General features: G+C 40.2%; 2 protein-coding genes across 3 annotated transcripts; one reads left to right on the top strand and one right to left on the bottom strand.

Moving 5' to 3' along the window:
* Positions 1-4,730: 4,730 nt before the first annotated feature.
* Positions 4,731-10,094, top strand: LOC144195337 (UDP-glucuronosyltransferase 2A2-like). The gene is made up of 6 exons (XM_077714902.1): positions 4,731-5,473; positions 6,983-7,131; positions 7,304-7,435; positions 7,532-7,619; positions 7,690-7,909; positions 9,228-10,094. The coding sequence occupies exons 1-6, from the start codon at positions 4,753-4,755 to the stop codon at positions 9,511-9,513; spliced, it is 1,596 nt and encodes a 531-aa protein (XP_077571028.1). The 5' UTR covers positions 4,731-4,752; the 3' UTR covers positions 9,514-10,094.
* Positions 10,095-10,165: 71 nt separating this feature from the next.
* On the bottom strand, positions 10,166-21,906 carry LOC144195336 (uncharacterized). Of its 2 annotated transcripts, none has more exons than XM_077714900.1 (18): positions 21,511-21,906; positions 19,506-20,041; positions 18,985-19,443; positions 18,814-18,921; positions 18,293-18,400; positions 17,931-18,156; positions 17,549-17,853; positions 16,735-16,884; positions 16,560-16,674; positions 16,425-16,493; positions 15,742-15,879; positions 14,305-14,418; positions 14,000-14,073; positions 13,829-13,933; positions 12,758-12,873; positions 12,562-12,700; positions 10,554-10,674; positions 10,166-10,463 (listed from the first exon to the last, which is right to left on the bottom strand). In XM_077714900.1, the coding sequence occupies exons 1-18, from the start codon at positions 21,656-21,658 to the stop codon at positions 10,378-10,380; spliced, it is 3,117 nt and encodes a 1,038-aa protein (XP_077571026.1). In that variant the 5' UTR covers positions 21,659-21,906; the 3' UTR covers positions 10,166-10,377. The 2 variants fall into 2 exon arrangements, with proteins under 2 accessions (XP_077571026.1, XP_077571027.1); XM_077714901.1 differs by having other exon boundaries at positions 18,985-19,440.
* Between the last annotated feature and the right edge of the window lie 1,440 nt (positions 21,907-23,346).

Genomic DNA, 23,346 nt, shown 5'->3' with positions numbered 1-23,346 from the left:
AGAAAGTGCCTTAATTTATTTTTTTTTCTCAAAATCACCGTTTAGCGTACCATTTTCATGTGTACAGCGTACCAATATAAAAATGGGCTTTCAGTTGTACCAATTACGGCGAGAACGTACCAGTTGACAGGTATGTTAGATTAAAACTTATTTTTAACGTGTGTATAGTAATCTGAGTTGATTTAAATTAAATTTAAAGTTTATGTTATGTTACGAGCGCGTTGCTATCAATCTCTCTTTGAATAACTGGTGAATTAAAAAATATATAATAAGTTTTTCCATTGTAATGTCATGTTTTTGTTGTTTTTTTTTCAGAGGTTGAGAACGGATTAGTTTGTATTTAGTTTTTTCGATGGTAAAAATTGATTTGAGATACGGGTAAATTGACAGACGAGCTCGCTACCATTAAGCTCGTATCTAAAAGTATTAGTGTACCTAATTATCCGCAAAAATCTCGCAATACCTTAATTTTGAATTTGCCTGGCAATTCCACCAAAAATGGATAGAACGCTCTCAATCATTTTGTTGGGAACAAAAGAAAAAAGTAGACATTGTTTTCATTTTTAGGTCTTTAACAATGGCTATAAGATTCGAAAATGGATACAAATGTTGTTACTAAAAGGATGTATGTAATCACACACAAAAATAACATGCAATAAATAACAAATGAATATCAAAAAATCATGAATAAAATGCAAAGCGATAAAACATAAACTCATTGGCTGCCAATTATTCGCAATAGACTTCCAATCTATTGGCACAGTGAGCAATTTTTCTTAGACTGTACACTAAAATTGATGATTAGCCACTGTAAAATGAAGATGAATCATTAACATTGGTAATACTTTATTGAATGGGGTGACGTTGTTTCAAGCGCTCCACAAAAGGAGTCAGCTGTAAGATTTCACAAGCTGGCTAGTGTGTCCAGCTGCCCTCTGCTCCCTTGAACAGCCCATTAGCTTCCCTTTAATAGCTGTTTACTCTTGGGCTCAGTTCACATCAACCGCCTTTTATTTTGATAGAGGGGGGGGCCTCAGGAGACCACCGTGGAACAGGAGTTTACGACTGAAAGCGCACGGGATATCCAATCTGAGCTCGGCATCACAAAGTCTGCTTGATACAATCATTCATCAATCTGTTTATTGTTGGAATTATTTTATACGACATAATTGTTATGTACTACTGGAAAGTGCTGGACACATCCTGACCGCAAATTATTTAGATGAATACATTCATTCATACATTTTCTGAACCGCATTATCCTTACTAGGCCCATTGCAGGGGCCTATCCCAGCTGATTTTGAGCCAGAGGCGGGGGTACCCCCTGAATTGGTGGCCAGCCAATCGCAGGGCACAAGGAGACAAACAACCATTCACGCTCACACTCATACGTAGGCGCAGTTTAGAGTGTCCAATCATCTTACCATGCATGCCTTTGGAATGTGGGAGGAAACCGGGGTACCCAGAAAAAAAAACCCACGCAGGCCCAGGGCGAACATCCAAACTCCACACAGGTGGACCGACCTGGATTTGAACCCAGGACTCCAGAGCTGTGAGGCCGACATCCTATATACTCAAGCCCAGGGGCGCATGAATTTTAGACGGATTCATTAAATGCTATTGATTAATATAAAAATGAAATCCATTAGAACTTCAGTGAGTGGGCTTGTTTATAGTAAACTTTCTCAAAGTGAAGTGCTCAATGCAAGGCTGGTGAATGATTGCTGTTAGTTCCAACCCCCACCCCCATCAGATTGGAGTGGATGTAGTAAGTATATCTCTGTAAATGGCAACAAATGAGTTAACTTTGAAATTGTTTTAAAACTTAGATTTGAATGAAATTAAAGTTTGTAGCACCAACCGTGCCTGGAAATTCCTCCCCAGTAGGCACCCTCTCACTGGCGGAGAGAGAGGTTACAGCGTTTTGCTTTTTGAAGTAGACATTTGCATAATCAGATTAGGAAGCCTTCACCATCACGGGGTGCTCTAGAGGAGAGAAGGGCTCGTACGGTCCAACAATGGCACGTCACTCCTACCACCAACGGCCCGCACCTGCAACCCACCCAGCCACCCGGCGCCGGGGTCGAGTCGGGATATTTCAACGCGGCCAGAGCCAACTGGCTTTGAGGGGATAATGTGCTTTAGGGGGCCTCTCAGCCGGCGCCCCAAAAACTCCAGAAATTCTTTTCTCCGCCTGCGCTGATCTGGCCCATTGTGATAACGGATTGAGGAGGCGTGCACGACGCTGATAAGGAAAATCACTCTCAATAGAGCATTACCCGTATGCACGCTTGGGGAGAGTGGAGCCAATCACATTTTTTTTTTTAAATGTTGTTTTCTATTTTGCTGTTTTGGTAAGGGCTGGATTCTGTAAATAAAACAGGGATATATCCAGTGAATGATTGTCTTTCTGTGCCATTGACGGTGATAAATGTCAAATCTTTTTTAACTAGATGGAGCCCTCCCAGTTTGAATGGATTGGAGGGCTATTGTGATCAATGGCAACCAATGATTTAATAGTTGGTAAAATAATGATGTAAAAAAAAACGAGAATTCTAAATCAGTTGAAAATATTTATAACTCATTGAATATCCGTCAACCCTTTACAGGGTAAGTTACTTTTTATTGTTAAGAGGGAAAAAAATGCATGAAATATTTAGGTTACGAAAAGCTTTGATTGGATACGTTTTGTTCTAAGATTGGAAAAACGGTTCAAGTTACAAAACATCCAAAAGGGAAGAAAAGAAAAAAATAAAATAATGTTCTGAAATCGAGGATTCAATCCCCATTGGCTTCCAACCTTCCTGATTGGAGTTTACTTGTTCTTCCTGGGCCTATGTGGGTTTTCTCTGGGTACCCTGGTTTCCACCCACATCCCAAATACAGGCATGCTAGGCTAGTTAAACTCTACAATGTTCTAGTTATGTTTGTGAGCGTGAATGGTCATTCGTCTCAGTGTGCCCTGCGATTGGCTGGCAACCAATTGAGGGTATTCCTGCCCTCCTGCCCTGCGATGGGCTCTAGCACCCCAGCAACTTGTGAGGATAAAGGGTACATACAATGGATGAATAAAAAAAAGAAAAATATATATTCATGAATAATTACAAACACAATGCTATATGTTAATAAAAACAAAAATGTATGAAGGTTAGTGCCTCCAATAACACTGCAAAGCTGTTTGTATACATATTCATATTTTAACATCAGTATTTAACTCATTTTTTGCCATTGACAATAATAAATGTCAAATTCATTTAAATTGTGAAAACTAGCTGTGAATGTGCATACATTCCAATGCCATTTATATTGCTAAGCAGCCTGGTGTTTAAAAAAAAAATACTCTCCATATTGTCTTTACGTAACTGTGCCTGTTTCAATCATTGTGCCCTGCAAATTTAGTGTCCCATGCCGACTGCTTATAGTTAGCTTGAGGTCATAGATTGAAGAACCACAGACCTAGGCTAATTACTCGCTGTTTTTCTAAATGTGCAGTAAGTTTTGTTCCCTTTAGCGCACAAACACTGTAGGATTAGTGCATTCAAATGCATATTGTTCCCCCCAAATGCCAATGAATGTAACACAAGAACACAATCTAAAATGTTAATAAGGGGGCGGTTTGGGAAACCTTCCATAAGAGACCCTTCTCCTATTGGGAATTTCAACTCACTGACAATGATAGACGAACCAGTGTTTCTATAAAAAGGAAGTTTTTAAATTGCCCGCATTGTAACTTGACATTACCAGTCATAAGTCTTAAATTCGGGGAAACCATCAATATAATTCCAAATATTTTTCCTGTTTTAGTGTTATCTCATAAATTAACATTTGTTGCCATGAGAATTAGTGTTGCATCGATACTCGCACCAAAACATGCATAAAAATAATATTATGAGTCGTATAAGTTAGTATTAAAAAATACGGTAAACCAGTAACTACTGGTGTTATGGGAAACGTAACGTGTTATGGTTACGTCGTCTAAAATGAAGTGGGGTTCGATGGAGCGATGAGAAGTTGTATCAATACCGACCGTCTGATTCGCCAATGTTTATTCCAATAGTTGAATGAACCATATCAATGAGTACGAGTACCGTAAGCTAAAGCTCTGTGATTGTTTACTTCTGTATTTTACTATGTTACCACACTCAGACCATTTTGTCCAATAATTCAAAGATGTTTGAAGATATATAGTTTGTGAAATACTGGGTTGCTTACAAAAACAGTGAAATGAACTGCACAAAAAATTCCAGACCAACTGTATTTTGCCCTGGAGCAAAGAAAGTGAACTATGGACTTTTCTATTGTGAAAACGCCCTAAGAGTTACCTTTGGTAATAGTTAAGTTCTCATCATTATAAAAAAAAAGCTTAATCACCATTTACTGTGCCATTAAAAGCACCCCCGACCCTCTTTTAAGTAATAATTAACCAAATTAAAATAACCAGTCATTGATGTTATGTATAGAAATTTACTATTGTCACTTTATTTTATTTTTTTTACCGCTGAGCAAGAGTGGCCAAAACTAAAAGAAATATGACAGAGTCTTCCCCGAGTCTGCAGCGTCGGTTCTACAACGACTTGGAGAGATTGTCGAAGTGACCCAACATGGACTGTTAAGTCACCAACTCTGACCTATAAGCACTTGTTATGAGTCCAAGTACAAGGCAGAGTTCAGTTGTATCTAGTTAATGATTCCTTTCCTACGATACGGTTATTTAAAAAAAAAAGCTTTGGGTCACGCCAACTCCCGGCACGGATGGCGCTGGAGAAGGTGGTGTTTTACAGTCTACTGCTGCTGGGCGCAGCGGTGGGCACCCATGGTGGGCGCATCTTGGTGTGGTACACCGAAGCCAGCCACTGGATCAACATGAAGCCAGTCCTGGAGACGCTGGTGGAGCGTGGACACAGTGTGACCGTCCTGATTCCCAGCGCCTCGATCTTCATGAACGCCAGCGACGAGTCACGCTTCCAGTACTTGCCCTTCAACGTCTCCATCTCTCAGGCAGAGATCGAGAGCTTTATAGATGAATTTCTGTCCTTCTCCATGTACGAGATGGACTACCTTAACTACTTCCAAGTCTATGTTAAATTTGCAGCACTGATGAAGCGCGACATGCAGTACTCATTCAAGTATCTAGATGGAGTGGTCAAGTCGGACAAGCTTTTAAATAAGCTGAAGGAGGGCCAGTATGACCTCCTCTTGGCTGATCCCATATACGCGGGCAGCGATCTAGTGGCTGAGATTCTGGATATTCCACTGGTCTACTCACTACGGTTCACCATTGCCTACAACTGGGAGCGGTACTGTGGCCAACTACCATCACCGCCGTCTTTTGTGCCTGCAGCTATGAGCAAACTGACCGACACCATGACATTCTCTGAAAGACTGTGGAACTTCCTCTTCTATGCTTTAAATGACGCCTTCATTGAATTCACAATTTGGTCAGAGGTGGATAAATACTACACGGAATTCAAAGGTAGGAGGGGCATAGCGATAGATGTCAACTCTATTTGAATTGAGACATCACCATTTAAAACAGCATTGATCGCAACTAGTAGAAAATAATAATAATAATTCATCGGACATAGGCTTTGTCTTCATCATCAACAACAAAAGCCTAATTGTCACACACGTTCATGTGAAAGATGATTGCTCAATTTTTTACGCATGTAAATTGGAAATTTCTTAGATTACCTCTGATCATGATAGATTTATGTTTAAAAACAGACAAGTTCAAAATAAACGATGATCGCCCGGCTCACTCCCTAAATGACCAGAGAAAATAGACCAACCAAGAGCATGCATGCCCTCTACTGGTTAACTCAGAAACAGAAGGCAATAATAAGTATGTAATTGATTGATTGATTGGTAATTTCTCAGCCCTGTAGCAAAGAATTAAAAATCAGGCTTGAGTATCTGTTTATACATTTTTAGGATACACCAGCTAGATTGCATTGTCCTAGAAAGAATAAGCAACAATAGACTGTTGTACATTTATTAGGTCGATATTGTGCTATATTAGTGTTAGCAGAACCCTAGCATAGAGTTAAACATGTTTTGTTCTCCTCTCCTTACCCACCCAAGCCCCCTCAATGCCCACAAACTGGGCCTCCGCCTCCTAGAGGTCTGGGGTTTGGGTGCAGCCACACAACCAGCACCATCAACATCCATCCCTAGTTCCTTTATTAAAGTTCCACTATCATGACTTTTTACACAATCCGATAATTAAATTATAAGCTCCTGTCAAAGAGTACTGAAAAATAAATTAGCATAATGCTTTGAAACTTAAGATTTTGTAATAAAAATCATATATATGCGCGGCTCGTTTAACGACTGGTTAGCACGTGCTCCCCACAGTCTAAGATCGAGAGTTGGTAAATTCCTGTGTGGAGTTTGTATGTTCTCCCCTACCATGCACAAGATTAACCTTTTGCTCCAGTTTCCGGTCTGGATCAAAAGCCCTGAATATTCAGTTTTTTATAGATCTAAAACAATGTTTGTTTGAGCTTTTTTCTCTTAGTAAGGGAAAATCTTTTTTTTAATCATTTGTTTTTCAATGCAAAAGGAAAACACATTTTTCTTTAATTTTGTTCTATATTAAAGTAGAAAACTGAAAATATTTTTATATATTTTTAGATTTTACACAATGATTTTTTAAAACTATTTCAATCATTGATTTAGAAGGGGGGAAATCAGGAAATTTAATATAACGTATTTGCACGACTGTATGGCGCATCGTATTTTAAGCCGCAGTGTCAGTAACGACTGCCATTTCTGTATTTTACTCACACAAATGATGCACCGTTTTTATAGACGGAGCCAGGCATGGAAAAACATACACCAGCTAAACCCACACGCTTAATGTGCGAGACAAAATGATGCGGCGGGCCAAATTTGGCCCTCAGCTGCCATTTTGACACCTGTGATCTATACACATCAACTGAGTCAATTTCCCAAATGGACGAAATTGCGTTTTTGCTAACAGGTAAGCCCACGAGTGCCTGTGAAATGGTTGGCAGGGCAGACATCTGGCTGATAAGGACTTACTGGGATTTTGACTACCCTCGTCCTTTCCTGCCCAACTTCAAGTTTGTGGGCGGAATCCACTGCAGACCCGCCAAACCGCTACCCCAGGTGGGTCAAACATGAGGATTAAAAAGTGATGTCGGTATAGTCTCAGATTCCAACTCAGTGAGCAACTTAAGCATCTTTTAATACCAGCTCTTTTGCCAGGCCCGTTTCCTATTAAGAAGAATGAACTACACTGTGTTCAACTTACCAGTTTGCACTGTTGTCTTCTATACAGGACATTGAAGAGTTTGTGCAGAGTTCAGGCGACGATGGCGTTGTTGTCTTCACTTTGGGATCCATGGTCAAGAACGTCAGCAGCGAAAAGGCGGACATGATTGCTACGGGCCTTGGGCAGATCCCCCAAAAGGTTGGACTGGCTTTAGTGGCATGTACACCTGCAGGCTAATAGCACTGGTAACACAGAAAATGAAAATTGTTAGCCAATGAAATTATTATTTTATAGGTGCTGTGGCGATACAGCGGAAAAAAACCCTCGACTTTAGCCCCCAACACGAGACTCTACGACTGGATCCCTCAAAACGACCTACTGGGTTAGCAGCCGCAATCTTTTCAGAACCCAATTGGGAAACAAAAGTTTAACTTGATTCTTACCCCGCCCAGGTCACCCCAAGACAAGAGCTTTCATCACCCATGGCGGAACTAACGGCATTTACGAAGCCATCTATCACGGGGTGCCAATGGTTGGCATTCCCATGTTTGCCGACCAGCCAGACAACATGGTACACATGAAGGCCAAGGGTGCCGCCATCACCGTCAACTTCAATTTTATGACGTCAGAGGACCTCACCCAAGCCATCAGGACCGTCATTGAGGAGAAATCGTAAGTTTTGATGCTTTGCTACAGTTAGGGTCACTAACTTTATGAACTCACAGGCCCGTTTTGGGAAATACATAGGATCAGAAGAGATTACCTTGATCGTTGAATTTTGTAAATTTGACACTATCTTTCGCCTAGTTCACACCTACTGGGCTTAATGGGAGAATGAAAAATAAAATTAACCCTTTCATGCATGAATTATGATATTTTTAAATTAATAGGGCACTCATTGCACTTACAGCATGGAAAATAAAAGCGTTTTATCAAATCTTAAATGAATTGGAAATCTATCGCCATTATTTGCAATCAATGAGTTAAATACAATGAAGAAGAATAAAAAGTGTTATCTGGGATCGTAATGGGTGACTGCAGGCACCACAGTCCATAAAAGGATTAAATAGCTGGGGAAAAGTAGAGTCAAAATGATTAAAAAATACATAAACTAACAAGTATATGTACATAAATATTGAAATTAACTTTTGAATTTAACATTGAAAATGAAACCAAAAAAATTATACAAAATACAATCAACGAAAAAGCAATTGGCTAACAACCCTGCCTAATGCCCATAAATGCCAGGATAGGCTCCAGCACCCTCACAGCCTTCATGGGATAAACAGCACAAATGGATGAATGAATTAAAAAGGTACATATAGATAAATCAATATTGATGTTTGATCAGACACGTTAAAAAAAACTTTTTAAAAACCATAAAAGTATGGAATCCTTAAATGTTAAAATGCACACTGAAATCAAGAAATTATAAAATTCAAATGTTTAATTCTTTTGTTTGATCTTAAAATATATATACAGAAAATTTAATCTGTTTGAACTGGCAACGTTCTCAGTGAATGATCAGGTTTTACTGCCACTATCTTTTGACAAGCAATTTATTTCAATGGGGAGGGACTGATAAAATTTAATAAAATATGTGTCGATTTAAATAACCCGGTTTGCAAGTGGTTGGCGTGTTGGCCTTGCAGTTCTGGAGTTGAGGGTTCAATCTCAGATCGGTACCCATTCTGTGGAGTTTGCATGTTCTAACCAGGCTTGGGTTTTCTATGTGTACTCCACTTTCCTCACACATAAAACAAAGATGCATGGTAGGGTTATTGAACACCTAAAATTGGCTCTAGGTATGAGTGTGAGAGTCTGTGGCTCGTCTGTGTCCTTGTGCCCTGCCATTGGCTGGTCACCAATTCAGGATGCCCTCTTTCTGACGCCCATAGTTGGTTGGGATAGGCTCCATGACCCTCACGGTAAAGAAAATGAATGAATGAATTTATTCAATTAATGTTGGCGCTCCTGTCACTTTGCAAAGGTACAAGGAGAACGCCATGCGCCTCTCCGTGATCCATCACGACCGACCAATGACGGCACTGGATGAGGCTGTATTCTGGATTGAGTTTACAATGAGACACAAGGGCGCCAAGCACCTCAGGGTGCGCTCCCATGAGCTCACCTGGTATCAGTATCACAGCCTGGATGTGATCGTGTTCCTGCTGGCAGCCGTCTTGCTTTCCACGCTGATAGTCATCCAGATGTGTCGCTGTTGTCTGCGGCGATGTTGTGGGCGAAGCAGAAAGACCAAAAAGAAGGCAGAGTAATGAAAATGGCAGTTTCTGTAACTTGAATTTTATGTTTTATTATAGTCACCAGAGTAGAATATTAGGGACACATGAATCCATGAAAAAGCTAGTAAAAAAAAGGGTGGAAATGTTTGAAAAAGAACTTTGCTGCAATACCATCAAGGATGTACATTTAAATATTTGGGCTATGGGACAAATTTGAAGTAATAGTTGTGGAAATCTGATTACCTCCAAGTATTGTAACAGATTTACATTCTTAAGTCAATATTATATGCACTGCTAAACAAGAATTAAAATTTCTTTCGGACAAGAGTACATTAAATTAATTTAAAGTCATTATGCATTTAAGTCAATAAATGTTACTCCTTACCTCAATGTTTAAGAATATGAAGTTCTTTAAATTTTATTTACATCAAGTTATGAGCACAGCCAGATTGATTTAAATTCATTGTACCATTGTTTTTGCTAGATTTATGGTGCAACAAAGAGGAGTTAGATTACATACAACTACTGCATGTGGACTGCATAGCTACTGTCATGGAAAATGTAAGTTTTAATAAAATTACAAGTGGAATGCTCTTTTGAGCAATCATACTCCACAGGTGTGGCCTGATTGCATTTGCACCACCTGCGCTCATTAAAAAGCAGCAGTTCATTGGCTCACTCAAAGTGACAACTAAAAAAACTTTTATTTTCATTTTATTTATACTTAATGATGACAAAATAACAACCATGCTCGACCATCTCCAACTTTACAGTTGAGGGTTAAATTTAACATCATGGGTTTGAAACAGGTAAACAATATCCAAACATGAAAATTAAGGATAGTATCAACATAACTCAAAACTTGTTGTGTTTAGTCATGGGGTAGCATTATTTCCATCATTTTTTCCCTTTGGCATCTTTGCGCTTCATCAACATTAGCTCCATGCAGGCGGTAGCATCCTCCGCTGTGTCGTGACCGCACACTAAGAGAGAGGAGAATGTTTTGTTGTCGTTTGTTCAATGGCCACAATTAATAGCCTTAGATGTTCTTTAATGAGTCCTGTGAGACCCACCGCTTTCTTGGATGATACGGGTCAAGTATTCAGCTGTGAGTCTGTTGAGACTCAACCTGTGCGGTGGGCCCAGGCGGTGAGGGAAGACGGCTGCTGTATCCACCACCGTGCCGTGGAGCAACTACAAGTGAGACAGCAACCATTTCTTTTGCTATACGCATAAAACTGCATTTTATGCATACTAATTAGAGTATCTTTGATATTTGTTTGATGTAAAACATTAATGCATTTAGCACCACTGAAATTATATATGGATTGGGTGTCAATGTATGTGAGGTAATGACAACGAGTCATACAATAAAGTAATATAGAGCAGTTTCATGTTTTAAAAATCAGTACTACACACATTACTTTGTTGCTTTTAATCTTTAACATTAATTATTACATTTCATAATGTTTTTTTCTTAGACCAATTTGTGAATTAATTATTATTTTAAAAGGATTTTAGAGTAAATTGTGTCAAAAGCCATTAGGGATCTTTTTGATTATTTAGGGATACAGAACTAAGCAGAAGGGCTCCCGGCAGCCTCGCAGTGTTCGAACCCAGGTCAATACACCTGTGTGGAGTTCGCATGTTCTCCCCCCCGTGGGGTTTCTCCAGATTCCCCAGTTCCCTCCCACATTCCAAAGACAAGCATGCTATGCTGATTGGACACTTTAAATTGCCCCTAGGTATGAGTGTAAGTGTTAATGGTTGTTTGTCTCCTTGTGCCCTGCTATTGAGGATAAAGCAGTTCACAAAATGAGATGAGAAAAATAAACATTTTAACAGGTTGGAGTACAACTGTGTGTGACACCATATTGCAACATGCCCACAAAAATTAATAACCAGGAGAGTTTTTTTTCTCAACACGACTGTCGAGACTAACAAGCAACTTGTCCATATCGGTTATGAAACTTCCTTTCAAGTGTTGTTTCAATCCATCTCGCAAAATCTGATATCTGTACTCTGTGACTGTACCAAAAGGTCCATCCAGTCTAGTTGGACTAAAACTCTAATTTCCGCTACCAATGTGCACAATGCTTGAATGTAGCCCATATCAAGGGCAGCACATTTAAATATAATGTCTGAATTAAGATGAGTAATATTGGACTACCATGCGTTAAATCATGTAAATTAGCCAAAAATGGTACTAATGCAGAAATCTGTTGCTTGTTGATGAAAAGCAGGTACAGGACCTATAAAAAAAAAAAACAATAATAATAATAATACATATGTATTGCATGTTAGAGGTGTGGCGTGAGTGGTTAGCGTGCATGTTCTCCCCAGGCCTGCGTGGGTTTCCTCTGGGTACTCCAGTTTCCTCCCACATTCCAAAAAACATGCATGGTAGGCTGATTGGATATTCTAAATTGCCCCTTGATATGGGTGTGAGTGTATATGTTATCCATCTACTTGTGTCCTGCGATCAGCTGGCCACCGATTCAGGGTGTTCCCTGCTCTGGCCCTGTGTCAGCTGGGATAGGCTCCAGCACCCCCCGCGACCCTAGTGAGGATGAAGTGGTACAGAAAATGAGATGTGTTAGAGATGACAAAATGATTGGATTAACAATAGATGAATATATGCGGACTTGATATTTAATTGCAAATTTATCGATTCTCATTTATTTTTGTTTTTGCATTACCAATGCTTTTCAAATTTTGCCGTGAGGCGAATTTGATTTGGAGCTACTCTTGGTAATAATGGAGGATTATTTTGTATTTTCCTTGATAACAATTTGGCTGCCACTTATGGTGCTTGATGTCCTATTCATTTGAAGAGGGACTTGCAACAGCAAATCAGTTACTGCTACACCTCCCATTTGAAATGATTAATTCTTTAACTAGCTTGAATTTAGTTTTTAAGAGACACAGTGTTGGGTGTCTATCATCTTCAAGGGGCAATGAAATAATTGTTATATTAACATACATGTTTATATTTAAGTTTAGCTTTTTTAATCAGTAGAGTATTTAAAATGTATCAAGCAAAATTGTGACAGCATTATTTGGTGAAAACATCCATGTCACCTTAAGGGCACAGAGATCAGCTTCCAGACCATGCCCAATCAGGATGGTGTCAGCTCTGATGAAGCTCAACAAGGTCTTCTGGACCTCCGCAATTGACGTTTGTATTTCCATCATGTCTTCCTCACTAATACCTGAAAATCTGGAAACCAGCCCTGTCAGCAGCCTCTCGAACACATCAAATGAATGATTTCCTTACCTGGTGTTGTAGTCAATGACCTCACTGCGCGGCTTGAGATACGTGTCGTAGATCACTTGGAGGCTCGAATCCACGACGGTCACTCGTAATAGCTCCAGGCCTTGAATGGTGTAACACTGAAGACAAAAGGATGCTATAGATCAGGGATAGTGAAGACACGACACTCGAGCATATTAATCATATTTTGTATATAATGTGGCTCTCTTCTTCATAGTTGTTCTGTTAAGTCTGGATGTGTTGTGTGTGCGGTGTGTTGAGGGTGTACACTTACCTTGAAATGAAACATTTTGTAAAGGCAAGAAAATGTTATGGTGAATAAAATGGTTTTAAATGTGTGTGTTTGTGTGCCTTTGTGTGTGTTTGTGTGTGTAGACAGTTTAAAATGTACTCTGTGTCTAACTTATTCGCCACCCCTGCTATAGATAAGTCAAGATTGAGCTTGTGAAACTTTAGTTTGGGCAGCTGTCTTTGTCATTGGTTTAAGACAGTATTGTTATGTATGCTATGGTTCTCTCTATCTTGGCTTTGACCAAGAATTAACTCAATGGCTGCCAAGGATGTCAATAGGAGTTCAATCCATTTGAACTTGAACTGATAGCAAATGCGTTAAAAAAAAAAAAAATAAAACAAAATCGTTTTCGAGATATTAAAAGCAATAGACATCAAATGAATTTGTTGACGCAGTAAAATTTTCTTCTGATATAAAAAAAAAAAGAAAATAGTTGCAAAATGTTGTTAGTTTTTTTTTTTTTTAGGTGTTTCAGGGCCATTGACAGAAATTTGAATCTGATTCATTTTAACAGGCAGTGTGTTTTTTAACCTAAAAATATACATAATTAAAATAAATATAATTTAAAAAGTAAATCAATGCCACACGCCCCAGTCAAAATGGATTCACCATCTACTGCCTTGAATAAGTTAATTGGCATTCAGAATGTAATCGCACAAAAAAAAGCTCTCAACTAAGATAAATTTTGAATGATAAATCATTCTAACGAGCATTTTTTTGGAAAATAGGGGGAACATCAATTACAAAAAAAGTTCTTGATGTTATCAAAGTGCAAAGGTCACCGTTTCACAGTCGAGTGCATAGACTCCAGGGCAGCCGCTATCTTGAGGATGTCGGGGACTGCTGGACACAAAGCCATCCATTTCCAGGGAATCATGCACGTGCAACTGTAAGCGACGACACACTGTTTAACAAAAGCTGGCGGCCTAGTCTAGCGTCGAAGTGCCTCCCACCTTGAATATTTGGCAAGGGGGCGCTCCCATCACTCCCTGGCAACAACTGTAGCGAGTTTCAACTCCGCCGGGTACTGCAGCATCAACAAATGTCAATGGCACAATGACTGTAAACTAGGAATTATTCTGGTAAAAACTGGAGTTTGTTTCTTAGAAGTAAGCAACAAGCTCTCAGGAATTCCCATTGACAGTGACAGATATCCATTTTTATTTTGACTTTCAATGATTGGTGTTGACAGCCTTTCCAGTCAATATGGATTGGACGTCTATTTTCAACGGAAGCACTCTAGTTTGAAGTAACATACCTCTTTTCTCTACTCCTTTGCCATAGTGATAGTTGCACTCCTCCATTCGGGTGTGTTTACCCGCTTTGTTGACAGAGTACATGGCTCCACAACGACAGCAAATCCTCTTCAGGGCTGAATTCAGGCAGAGTCAAAATGGTACAGTTAAAGTGCACTGCTGACAAAAATAGTCAGTAGAGTGGTACAGATACTTACAAAATTCATTAGTTCTAGAACATGTTTTGAAACTTGGATTTCTGTAAGTAGAGCAGTACCTTATATGTAAATTCTCTCAATCGTTCCATGGCCCTCAAAAAACTAACTAGTTTTTAAATAATGACCAGTGCCCCAATTTGGTATGAAAGATGTGAGGATGGATCAAGAAATGCGAAAATAAGAAAATTATTTATTAAACCATTGAAATGGCAACACAACCCTGAATCAAAAAAGAGTCACGCTCTTCAGCCCTGTCTCTCCCTAATTGTACACAAAATGTAAACAAAAATACAATAATAAAACTACTAACATTAAAAAAATAGAAATCCACAACTTCAAAGTACACAAGAAAAACTCAACAGCTCAGTGAGGAATCAGGAATCCACCACAAAGGAGACAAGGAGAGTGCCATATATTGACTCACTAATTACTCTGACGCAATGGCTCCTCTGCTAAACTGGCTGGTTTCTATAGTGAGCTAATCTTGCGGATTCATAGAGCCACTAGGAAATCAACTCCAGCACAACAATTTAAGAAGGAAAAATATCCAGTAGAGAAAGTGTATTGTAGCCATGCTTGTCCGTGACCAATGTTCTCTCTAAGCTGTGCGCATGCGCAATGGCGCACAACTCTCGTCTTCTCTGCGCAGCAGCGATCATATGGCGCGCAGTAAATAAAATCCAAACTTTTTTTTAACCCCTTTTCCCATGATATGGCGCCGTTTACGCGGCAGCCAGTGGCAGTAGCTCTGTCCACTTATGTTTTACAGCATATTTTACATGAAAAACTAGAGGGAACATTGACATGCACCTGCTTATGGCAGGTGTGATACTGGTGTGTCCATAGCGAGCAATGATGATGTCGCTCACACTGGTACTCAGTGCGCTCAGGGAGGTTGTCTTTCTGCCCAGACCGATTAAAAATTAGAGGGTACATTGCCCATGACTGTATAAATATAGGTTTCAACGAGGCTAAGCTGCCTGGATGTGGTGAGTGAAATGAGTGGTAAGTGAAGCCGTCTTGCCTTCAAAGTCCAGAGATAGCACTCAAGAGTAACTCTTTTAAACCCTGCTATATATCAAAGTGTTTGCTTGTACTCAATCTTTCATAATTTAGACCTATTTTCATAGCCCGGAACAGTAATTTGCATATCAAAGAATTTCGTAACCTAAACATTTTACATATATGAATGAATGAAGAATTTGTAAGTAGAGGTACCGCTGAATAAGTCTGTGATCTTACGGTCATTGCTGGCCTTCTTGTTGGCGAACAGAACAGCAGAACTGGCTTTTTCTGGGTGCTGTATAGGAAAGTTCCTCTCAACTAACTCCTCTTCGCTCAGGATGTAGTCCCGCAAAAAGTCATACAAAGAAGAGTCACCTTAAAAGAAATGAACAAATGAAAAAATAAATTTTACAAAATTTTGCTTTTTAGTAGGCCTGCTCATCCATATTTTTTGGTCAGGCCCCTTGGTGTAGACCTAGTGCGCTAATATTTCTGGATTTTGGTGTAACAAAAAAGCCAATCTACACAATACCGCCAACAAAATCCCAAAGCTGGGAAGAGGTGCAAAACATATTTGCTCACCTGTTATTAAGATACATTTTTCCACTAGCTTTTTGTCCATCTGATTTCCACAATGTTAATTTATTAAGATTTTTTTTGTCTATTTGATTAGCACAATAAAGAAATATTTCAGCATTATTCCTTATGTCATCCCGAATGAAAATGCGAGAATATGCAAAAGTCCTTTTGCCTTTAGTTATTTTCTTTTCTGAAATTGAAGTGTTGTGAAACTGCTCAGCCACCATACATTCTCCATGAACAATGACTTAAAAAAATAATTTAAACTAATGCACAAATATCTTGAAAGCTCTTAAATGTTCTATTATACTGCTTAATATGGACGAGAGCATGACACATACCATTTGGTTTAAGCTTCTTCCAATTGAGCTGAATACATCCTTTGCTTGTTTTGCCATTGACTTTTTCATCTACATCAAGAATATCACAAGTTAAGACAATAAAACTTTTCAGTGTCAACCGTAGGTCTTGCCTACCTTTTGAAGTGACACAATTTTGCCTTTTCAACCTTTTAAGAGCATTCACAGCTACACTGAGATACTTGAGTTTGTTGATGCTGCGGTTGTACACAGCCTTCTCCTCGGCCACCGCCTGCCGAGCAGCACGAGACAAACGTCACACGGGGACTTTGCCAGCCGGTAACGGGATTACCTTTTTGAAGGCCTCGTCAACATCGGTGACAGTGTCGAGGAACGCTTCAGTAAACTGAGTGACGTAGCGTTGTCGAATGTCGTGAGGAACCTTAGTTTTGGCCTCATAAAGCTGCTGCTGCTGCTTCCCTTTTCGTTTCGTGGCGACAGGCTTCAAAAGACAAAACAAAAAAAATGTAATACACGCCAGGATGCGTAATCTGGGTTATCGCATAATTATTGTTTGGGACACTTTGGGATAGTTGATTGGCTCATGCATTTCCCCAACCAGTTTGACTGCTTGTATGTTTCTAGTCAGCCATTTAGCCTATTGCTTTCCAATTTACTATGAATATTGTGTATACTCTTTGTTGTCTCTAAATAAAAATCCCACAAAAAAAGACTCCTGCATTTGTTCGTGTAAAATATAATATGGAGCCATATTGGCTTTTCTAAAAAGCTTTTGATGCAGTTGTGAACAGATTTGCTAAATTATTTAAAAAAAATCTAATTCCTTACTACAAGGTATCCCCAACTATAAACATCCCCAAAACTGTACATGAATCATTTATATGCTCATATACAAGCTGCAATTTTCCATATGGAATATTTAGAGCAAAAAAACACACCCATCTTGTAATAATCCAAAAACCTGGTCATTGTTTATATTAAAGAAAATGGAGTAGTTTAAATCGTCTGAAAATTCCTGTATACAAGTCACCTATAATGGTGTTATATCCTGCTTTTTGGAACTAAATCTGGTGGTTTCCAGATTGAGAAGAGACTGTTTTATTTTAATTAAAAAAAATGTAACATGACATCACATTGCCACATACCTTAGAAGTCATCCGGCTAGACGCATTACCAGCAGCTGTGGAAAGCACCATTGCCAACGAGTGCCTGGAAGGTCTCAGTGGGGTGGCAGGAATGAGCATTGGGGTGACTGAGCGATGCCTTAGCACTGACGTGCTGGCAGTCTTGTCGACAACGGAGCCTGGGCATCCTGAGGTGATTGGAGTAAGAACGGAAGTGATACCGCTGGAGTTTGAGGTGATTGGCACTGCACCCTGAGGCAGGATCAGGTGCAAGTTGTTGCCCACATTGAGAACCGTAGAGCCTAGAGCTACGTAGTTGGCGTACGCTGTGAAGACGGGAAAATGTCTTTCACCCGTCCTAATCATGGTATACAAGCTGTACATGTGTTAATATAATGTTTACCATTGTGATGAGTAGGCAAAGTGGTGACAGCTGCTGCAGGTGTGGAAATAACTGTTGCAGCCTGGATATCCTGCTTTCTCTGATCGACAGGTGAGTAGATGACTCCATTTCCTTTCACGGTGGCCTTCACAATTGCAATTTTCTGCTGAGACGTGGGCGCCGTGTTTGCTGGTCCTCGAAACGGAACCAAAATTTGAGGCTCTGGTTTCCTTTTTGCCAAAGGAATCTGGTAAAGAAACATTTTTAATGCCAATAAAGAGTTAATCGGCATACAAGCTCATTCCCAGAACACATTAAGCTTGTATCTCGAGGTACCACTGTATAGTCAAATTGTGAATAGATAAGAATGTGTCCTGCCCAACCTCTTTCCCTTTTGACTCGTGCGCAATCCTTCTCTTTTCTGGTCCTTCTTGGGGTCGGACCACAGGAATGTCAACCTTGCTGGGCATAACCACGGCTGTATTTTTTACCTGCAAGGACAAGAACTGTTTGCTTCACAAATATATTTGCTTGATAACATTACTTTTCCCATTTAGACTAGCTTTTGGCAGCAGTTTGTGACATTTTAGAGTGAGTTCAGTAATCCCTGGAATATCGCGGTTAATGTAGACCAGACATGGCCGCAATCGTCGAAATATCGCGAAGTAGGGTCACCACCATTACTACTTTCCTCATCCCTGAATCCTGGTAGCAAGATTATTTTCACTTGCGAGCTTCAGCGTGGATTTTCACATTTTTATGAACTTTTTAAAAAGCATTTTTTTTAAATAAATTAACAGCCGAAAAAAATTGCGAAGTAGCGAATTCGCAATAAGTGAAGGTGATAATCGAGGGATTGCTGTATAGTCAAATTGTCAATAAGTAAGAATGCATCCTGCCCAACCTCGATCTCTTTAGACTCGTGCACGATCTCCCGCTTTTCTGGCCATTCTTGGGGCTGGACCGCTGGAATTTCATCCTTGCTGGCCATAACCACAGCTGTATTTTTCATCTGCCAGAACAAAAACTGTTTGCTTCACCGCCCGTGTGAGAAGTTATCGTAAAACAAACTTACAGGAAGCTCCAGCTGCTCATGGTGCTCCAGTTCCTCGTTGTTGGCCTCCATGAAGATGCGGTAGCACTCTTCTAAAGGGTCACTGTCAGACAATTCCATGTACAGATCTTCATGGTCCTCATCTGAGCTGGAATCGATGACTATGACGTTGTCGTCCCCTGTCGGCTCCTGGTGGCTGGGGCGCATAGTGCAGTTAGCTGTGGAGCCCAATTCCTCAACGCTCTCCTTGGAAGGTTGGCACTCTACACTGCACATTGTCTCAACACGATCGGGAAGTTCCACAGCAAGTGGTTCTTCATACGAGTCTGAAATGTGATGTTGTGCCGTTCCTTCAACGGCAGACTGAGAACACACGGAGGTATCGGAACCCTTTCCATCGAGGTCTTCTGCACTTTGAGTCAGGTCAATCAGGTCAATCAGAGCATCGGCAGATACTCCAAAGGATTTTTCCTGGGCCTTCTGATCAGATCAGAGGAGGGAATTCAATTCAAGAGTACTGGGTAAGAAATAAAAATACCAACCTCAAGTGCCGGTCCAACGTGCACATCAAAATCACTGTCAGCCAAATCTGCTTTAGCCGACTTCCTGTCAGGTGATAATGTCATGTCGATGATCAGTATGCCGTCATCATCGGTGTGATTTTGTACTTCATTGGAGCAGGTCTGCTGACTGACTGGCTTATTTCCACCACACTGGTGCAGGCCCTTTCCTTTTAATGTCTTAGTGAGGGATGCAAATTCGGCCGTGAAATTTGACATAGGGTCGTACTCCATATCAGTTCTTGGCCTGGAATTATCAACCACGTACTTCCTGGATTGGGAAGGCTCTTTGACTGTATTCCTTTGTCCGTACCCACTGTCATTACTGTTTTGGACTTCCGCCCCAGTGGGGGCAACGTGCGTGGCACAGTGGTCCGACAGGCGCCTCTGCTCTTGCTCAACTTCGTACTTGGTCACTTCGATCTCCTTGTTGAGGCGATGGAGCTCATCAAGGTCATCTGTGACATCGTCTGCGACCTGCGACACACCCCAGACGGATGGCTGGCTGTAATGGGCACCTATAAGGAAGGAATCAAATGAATCACACTTGTTTTACAGTGGCACACTTTTATCACACAAAATTAAACAGTTTTTTTCTGGTATTTTAGGTTTAAATATTCAACATGAGGCCTTTGAGTTAGCACCTGTGACAAAAGCATGTGTCTTAAGTATTTTGGAGGGGGGAAATTGCACATTGTCATCAAGGAGATTCACAGTGGCTAATGTAATTCAGTTGCTTTTATCAAATTACACAAAGCCTAAACATGAATCAAAGGTTGTTGGACATAATTCAAATCCACACCACCCACCGATTAAGTTGATTTGGGATTTGAATTTCTCACAGATTCAAGGAGGTTTGGGATCCTCTATGTACCCTTAACAATATTTCTGAATACATGGTTCGGGAAATCCAATCACACTCAATTTCCAAATTAGAAAAGCAATTCAAAAAACATCTCCGAGCGCCTTTTCGACCGGAAACAATGTTTTTGCTCTTTTTCCAACTGGCACACATCCAATACATCCCACCATGGCTCAACGTGGATTGTTAAGTGATGAGTGGGAGAAGAGCCATCATCCAATTTGCAGCATATATTTTTTTAAGCTTCCTGAAAAACAGTCTCAAAGTTCTTTGTGAGATGGACTCGAGAAATGTTTTCATAACGGATAAGTGAACAGTCCATCTGACATCAATTCAACATTATTGTAAACAAAGGAATGTCTTGCTAAAGACATTACCTCATATTGATAACGATAGATGTCCAATTTATTTAAATGTTGAGATTACTGCTTATGAATGTACATATTTTCCAAGTCATCAATAATTTGACTAAATATTACACGCAGGTGAGTGGTTAACACGTTGGCGTCACACTGGGGGACCTGTGTTCAAATCCAGGTAGGTCCACCTGTGTGGAGTTTGCATGTTCTCCCTGGGCCTGCGTGGGTTTTCTCCAGGTATTCTGGTTTCCTCCCACATTCCAAAGACATGCACGGTAGACTGATTGCACAATAAATTGCCCCTAGGTATGTGTGAGCAGGAAAGGTTGTTTTTCTCCTTGTGCCCTGCGATTGGCTGCCCACCAATTCAGGGTGTCCCCTGTCAGCTGGGATGTGCTCCAGCACCCCCCCCCCCCCCCCCGCGATCCTAGTGATGACAAAGCAGTTCAGAAAATGAGATGAAATAACACGTTAGTCAACTTCATTATCAAAACCAGATGAATCTCCCAGCGTTAGCCCGAAAGGCGACTCCATTATAATAATAGTATTATTATAATGCCCATAATGAAGTATGTATAGGTATTAAATACCTATACATACTTCATTTTGTCCACACAAAAAATATTGTCTTCCGTGTAGTATTAAATAGTACAACTAATGTGGTGGACAAGGTGACAACTGTTTTTTTTTATTTTTTTAAGTTTCGTTTTTTAAAAAAGTTTGAAAAGAAACAAGTACGTAACTCCAACTGCCACCTGGCGCTCACCTGCTAATGAAGACCTCAACGACGGCGGAGAATTAGTGCTTAAACAGCGCACGTTCTCGGCATGTTTGTACCAACAATGGACTCGACCACAGCCTCGCCGGGATATAGGACAGTTCAGCCGGGAGAAAAGGCCAGACGATGGGAACATCGTTGATCAACCACACGGTCGCCTGTCAGCAGTGTAATTATCCTAATGCGTCGACTTCTTCGGACTGGGCCGAGTTATATATAGGTTTCGGGCTCGGTTTTCCATAAGTTTAGACACATTTTAAAATCGTGTATTTTGATGTTTAAACACGTCATCCTCCAAAATCTCACCAGTATAGCCCGCAATTCAAATTTTATCTCCAGAAAATAAAGGCAGCTTTGTCAATCACTCCATGTCAATAAGTGGCGCTGTTTGAGATCGCAGCATTGATATCTTGCTACTTCAATCCGCTAACACTTAGCGTAAATATAGACGTTATTTCCAAGCTTTCGATGGCAGTTGGCAGTTAATATACATTTTCAAAACGTAAATTTTGTTATTTAAACATTTAAATTTAAAGATATATTGCAAAACGAATCATGGTTACAATTTTATCACCAGAAATGAAGGTCAATATTGTGCATCACATCGCAGTACTCTCTACAGTCAAAGGATGGCGCTGTTTACAACCACATCATTGGTTACATTTACGCAAAGAATAAGACTTAGTTCCCAAATCCATCAAAATTCTCCAGCATTACGTTTGGCTAGGAATGTCATGAAAAGTAAGCCACTGTAATTTATACAATTTTAAACAGAATGAGTGGACAAGCACTGCAGAAACTAAAATTTGCTTAACCCGACATACGAGCAATTTGAAATACAAGTAAAATTTCGGGCAAATATTTATCTTGAGATACGAGACACATTTTGATATATGAGAAGCTGCTCAAGAGCATCATGGGCACTGTCTTTCAGGTTGCAACTCCTCGTGTAATGTCTCTGTGAGCACTGGGTGGAGCTTTGCATTTTTTCAGTGTTTTTTCCCCCCATTAGTCAGTGCAAATGGCGGCTCTTATTCGCTAATACGAGAGGAGTATACTACTTCTCGTTGGCAAGTGGTCGTGCGTTATTCTATTGTAGGGACATTTGACTGCATCATTTTGGGAATATTTTGAAGGAAGACCAAAGCAAATAACCCTCGATAGGTTACATCTGAAAGTAAGGGTGGAGGTAGGCCAAATAGAGCCAATGCGGCAGAAGAAAGGTATCAAAATTTCAAATAAAATTAGAATTAAGTTTAGATTAGATCTAAAGATTAGATTAAATGTATTTTTGAGTGTGTCTGTATCTTAATCCAAGTCCATTTAAATTTGTTAACCATATGTTACAAGCTCGTTGCCGTGCAAAAAGCCTCCGCCCCAATCAAATAAACTTTTGTGTTAAATCCAGGATGCACAACAACGACAGGAAACCTCGAACCTCGTCAGTGTCTTATTCCCAAACACGTTCGGCACGAGATAATCTCAGGTAAGAATGCTTTAAAGTTCCCCTTCGAATGATTATTAGTGTTAAAATCCACAACATTATTTATACAGCAGTGGTGACACCATGGCCCAGCTGCTCTCCTTAGGCCTGAAATTTTTTTCCAAAATGGGGGACACGGCTGCACCGTTTCACCTGACTCTCATCAGCGTGTGCTTCAGCAACCTGCAAATTCAAGCTCCATTCACCGGGAGCAGGGAGTCTATCGCTTCCTTCTTCACCCCCACTGTCCCTCTACTAAAAATCAACTCAAAGCCAGGTAAAGAACACTCAAAGTTTTAACAATAAACTTTTTTTTCCTTTAATCCTCATGGCAGGGCATT

Source organism: Stigmatopora nigra, chromosome 4, assembly GCF_051989575.1.
Source record: "Stigmatopora nigra isolate UIUO_SnigA chromosome 4, RoL_Snig_1.1, whole genome shotgun sequence".
Taxonomy (NCBI): domain Eukaryota; kingdom Metazoa; phylum Chordata; class Actinopteri; order Syngnathiformes; family Syngnathidae; genus Stigmatopora; species Stigmatopora nigra.
The sequence above is the reverse complement of the archived record's forward strand: the minus strand, read 5'-3'. Positions and strand labels throughout refer to the sequence as shown.

Coding starts and splice junctions, on each gene's coding strand:
- LOC144195337 (XM_077714902.1), top strand. CDS start 4,753: ATGGCGCTGGAGAAGGTGGTGTTTTACAGTCTACTGCTGCTGGGCGCA. Junction 7,132..7,303: donor CCGCCAAACCGCTACCCCAG/GTGGGTCAAACA, acceptor TCTTCTATACAG/GACATTGAAGAGTTTGTGCA. Junction 7,436..7,531: donor TTGGGCAGATCCCCCAAAAG/GTTGGACTGGCT, acceptor ATTATTTTATAG/GTGCTGTGGCGATACAGCGG.
- LOC144195336 (XM_077714900.1), bottom strand. CDS start 21,658: ATGTTCCCATCGTCTGGCCTTTTCTCCCGGCTGAACTGTCCTATATCC. Junction 18,157..18,292: donor ACGAGTCAAAAGGGAAAGAG/GTTGGGCAGGAC, acceptor TTTCTTTACCAG/ATTCCTTTGGCAAAAAGGAA. Junction 17,854..17,930: donor TTTGCCTACTCATCACAATG/GTAAACATTATA, acceptor CCGTCTTCACAG/CGTACGCCAACTACGTAGCT.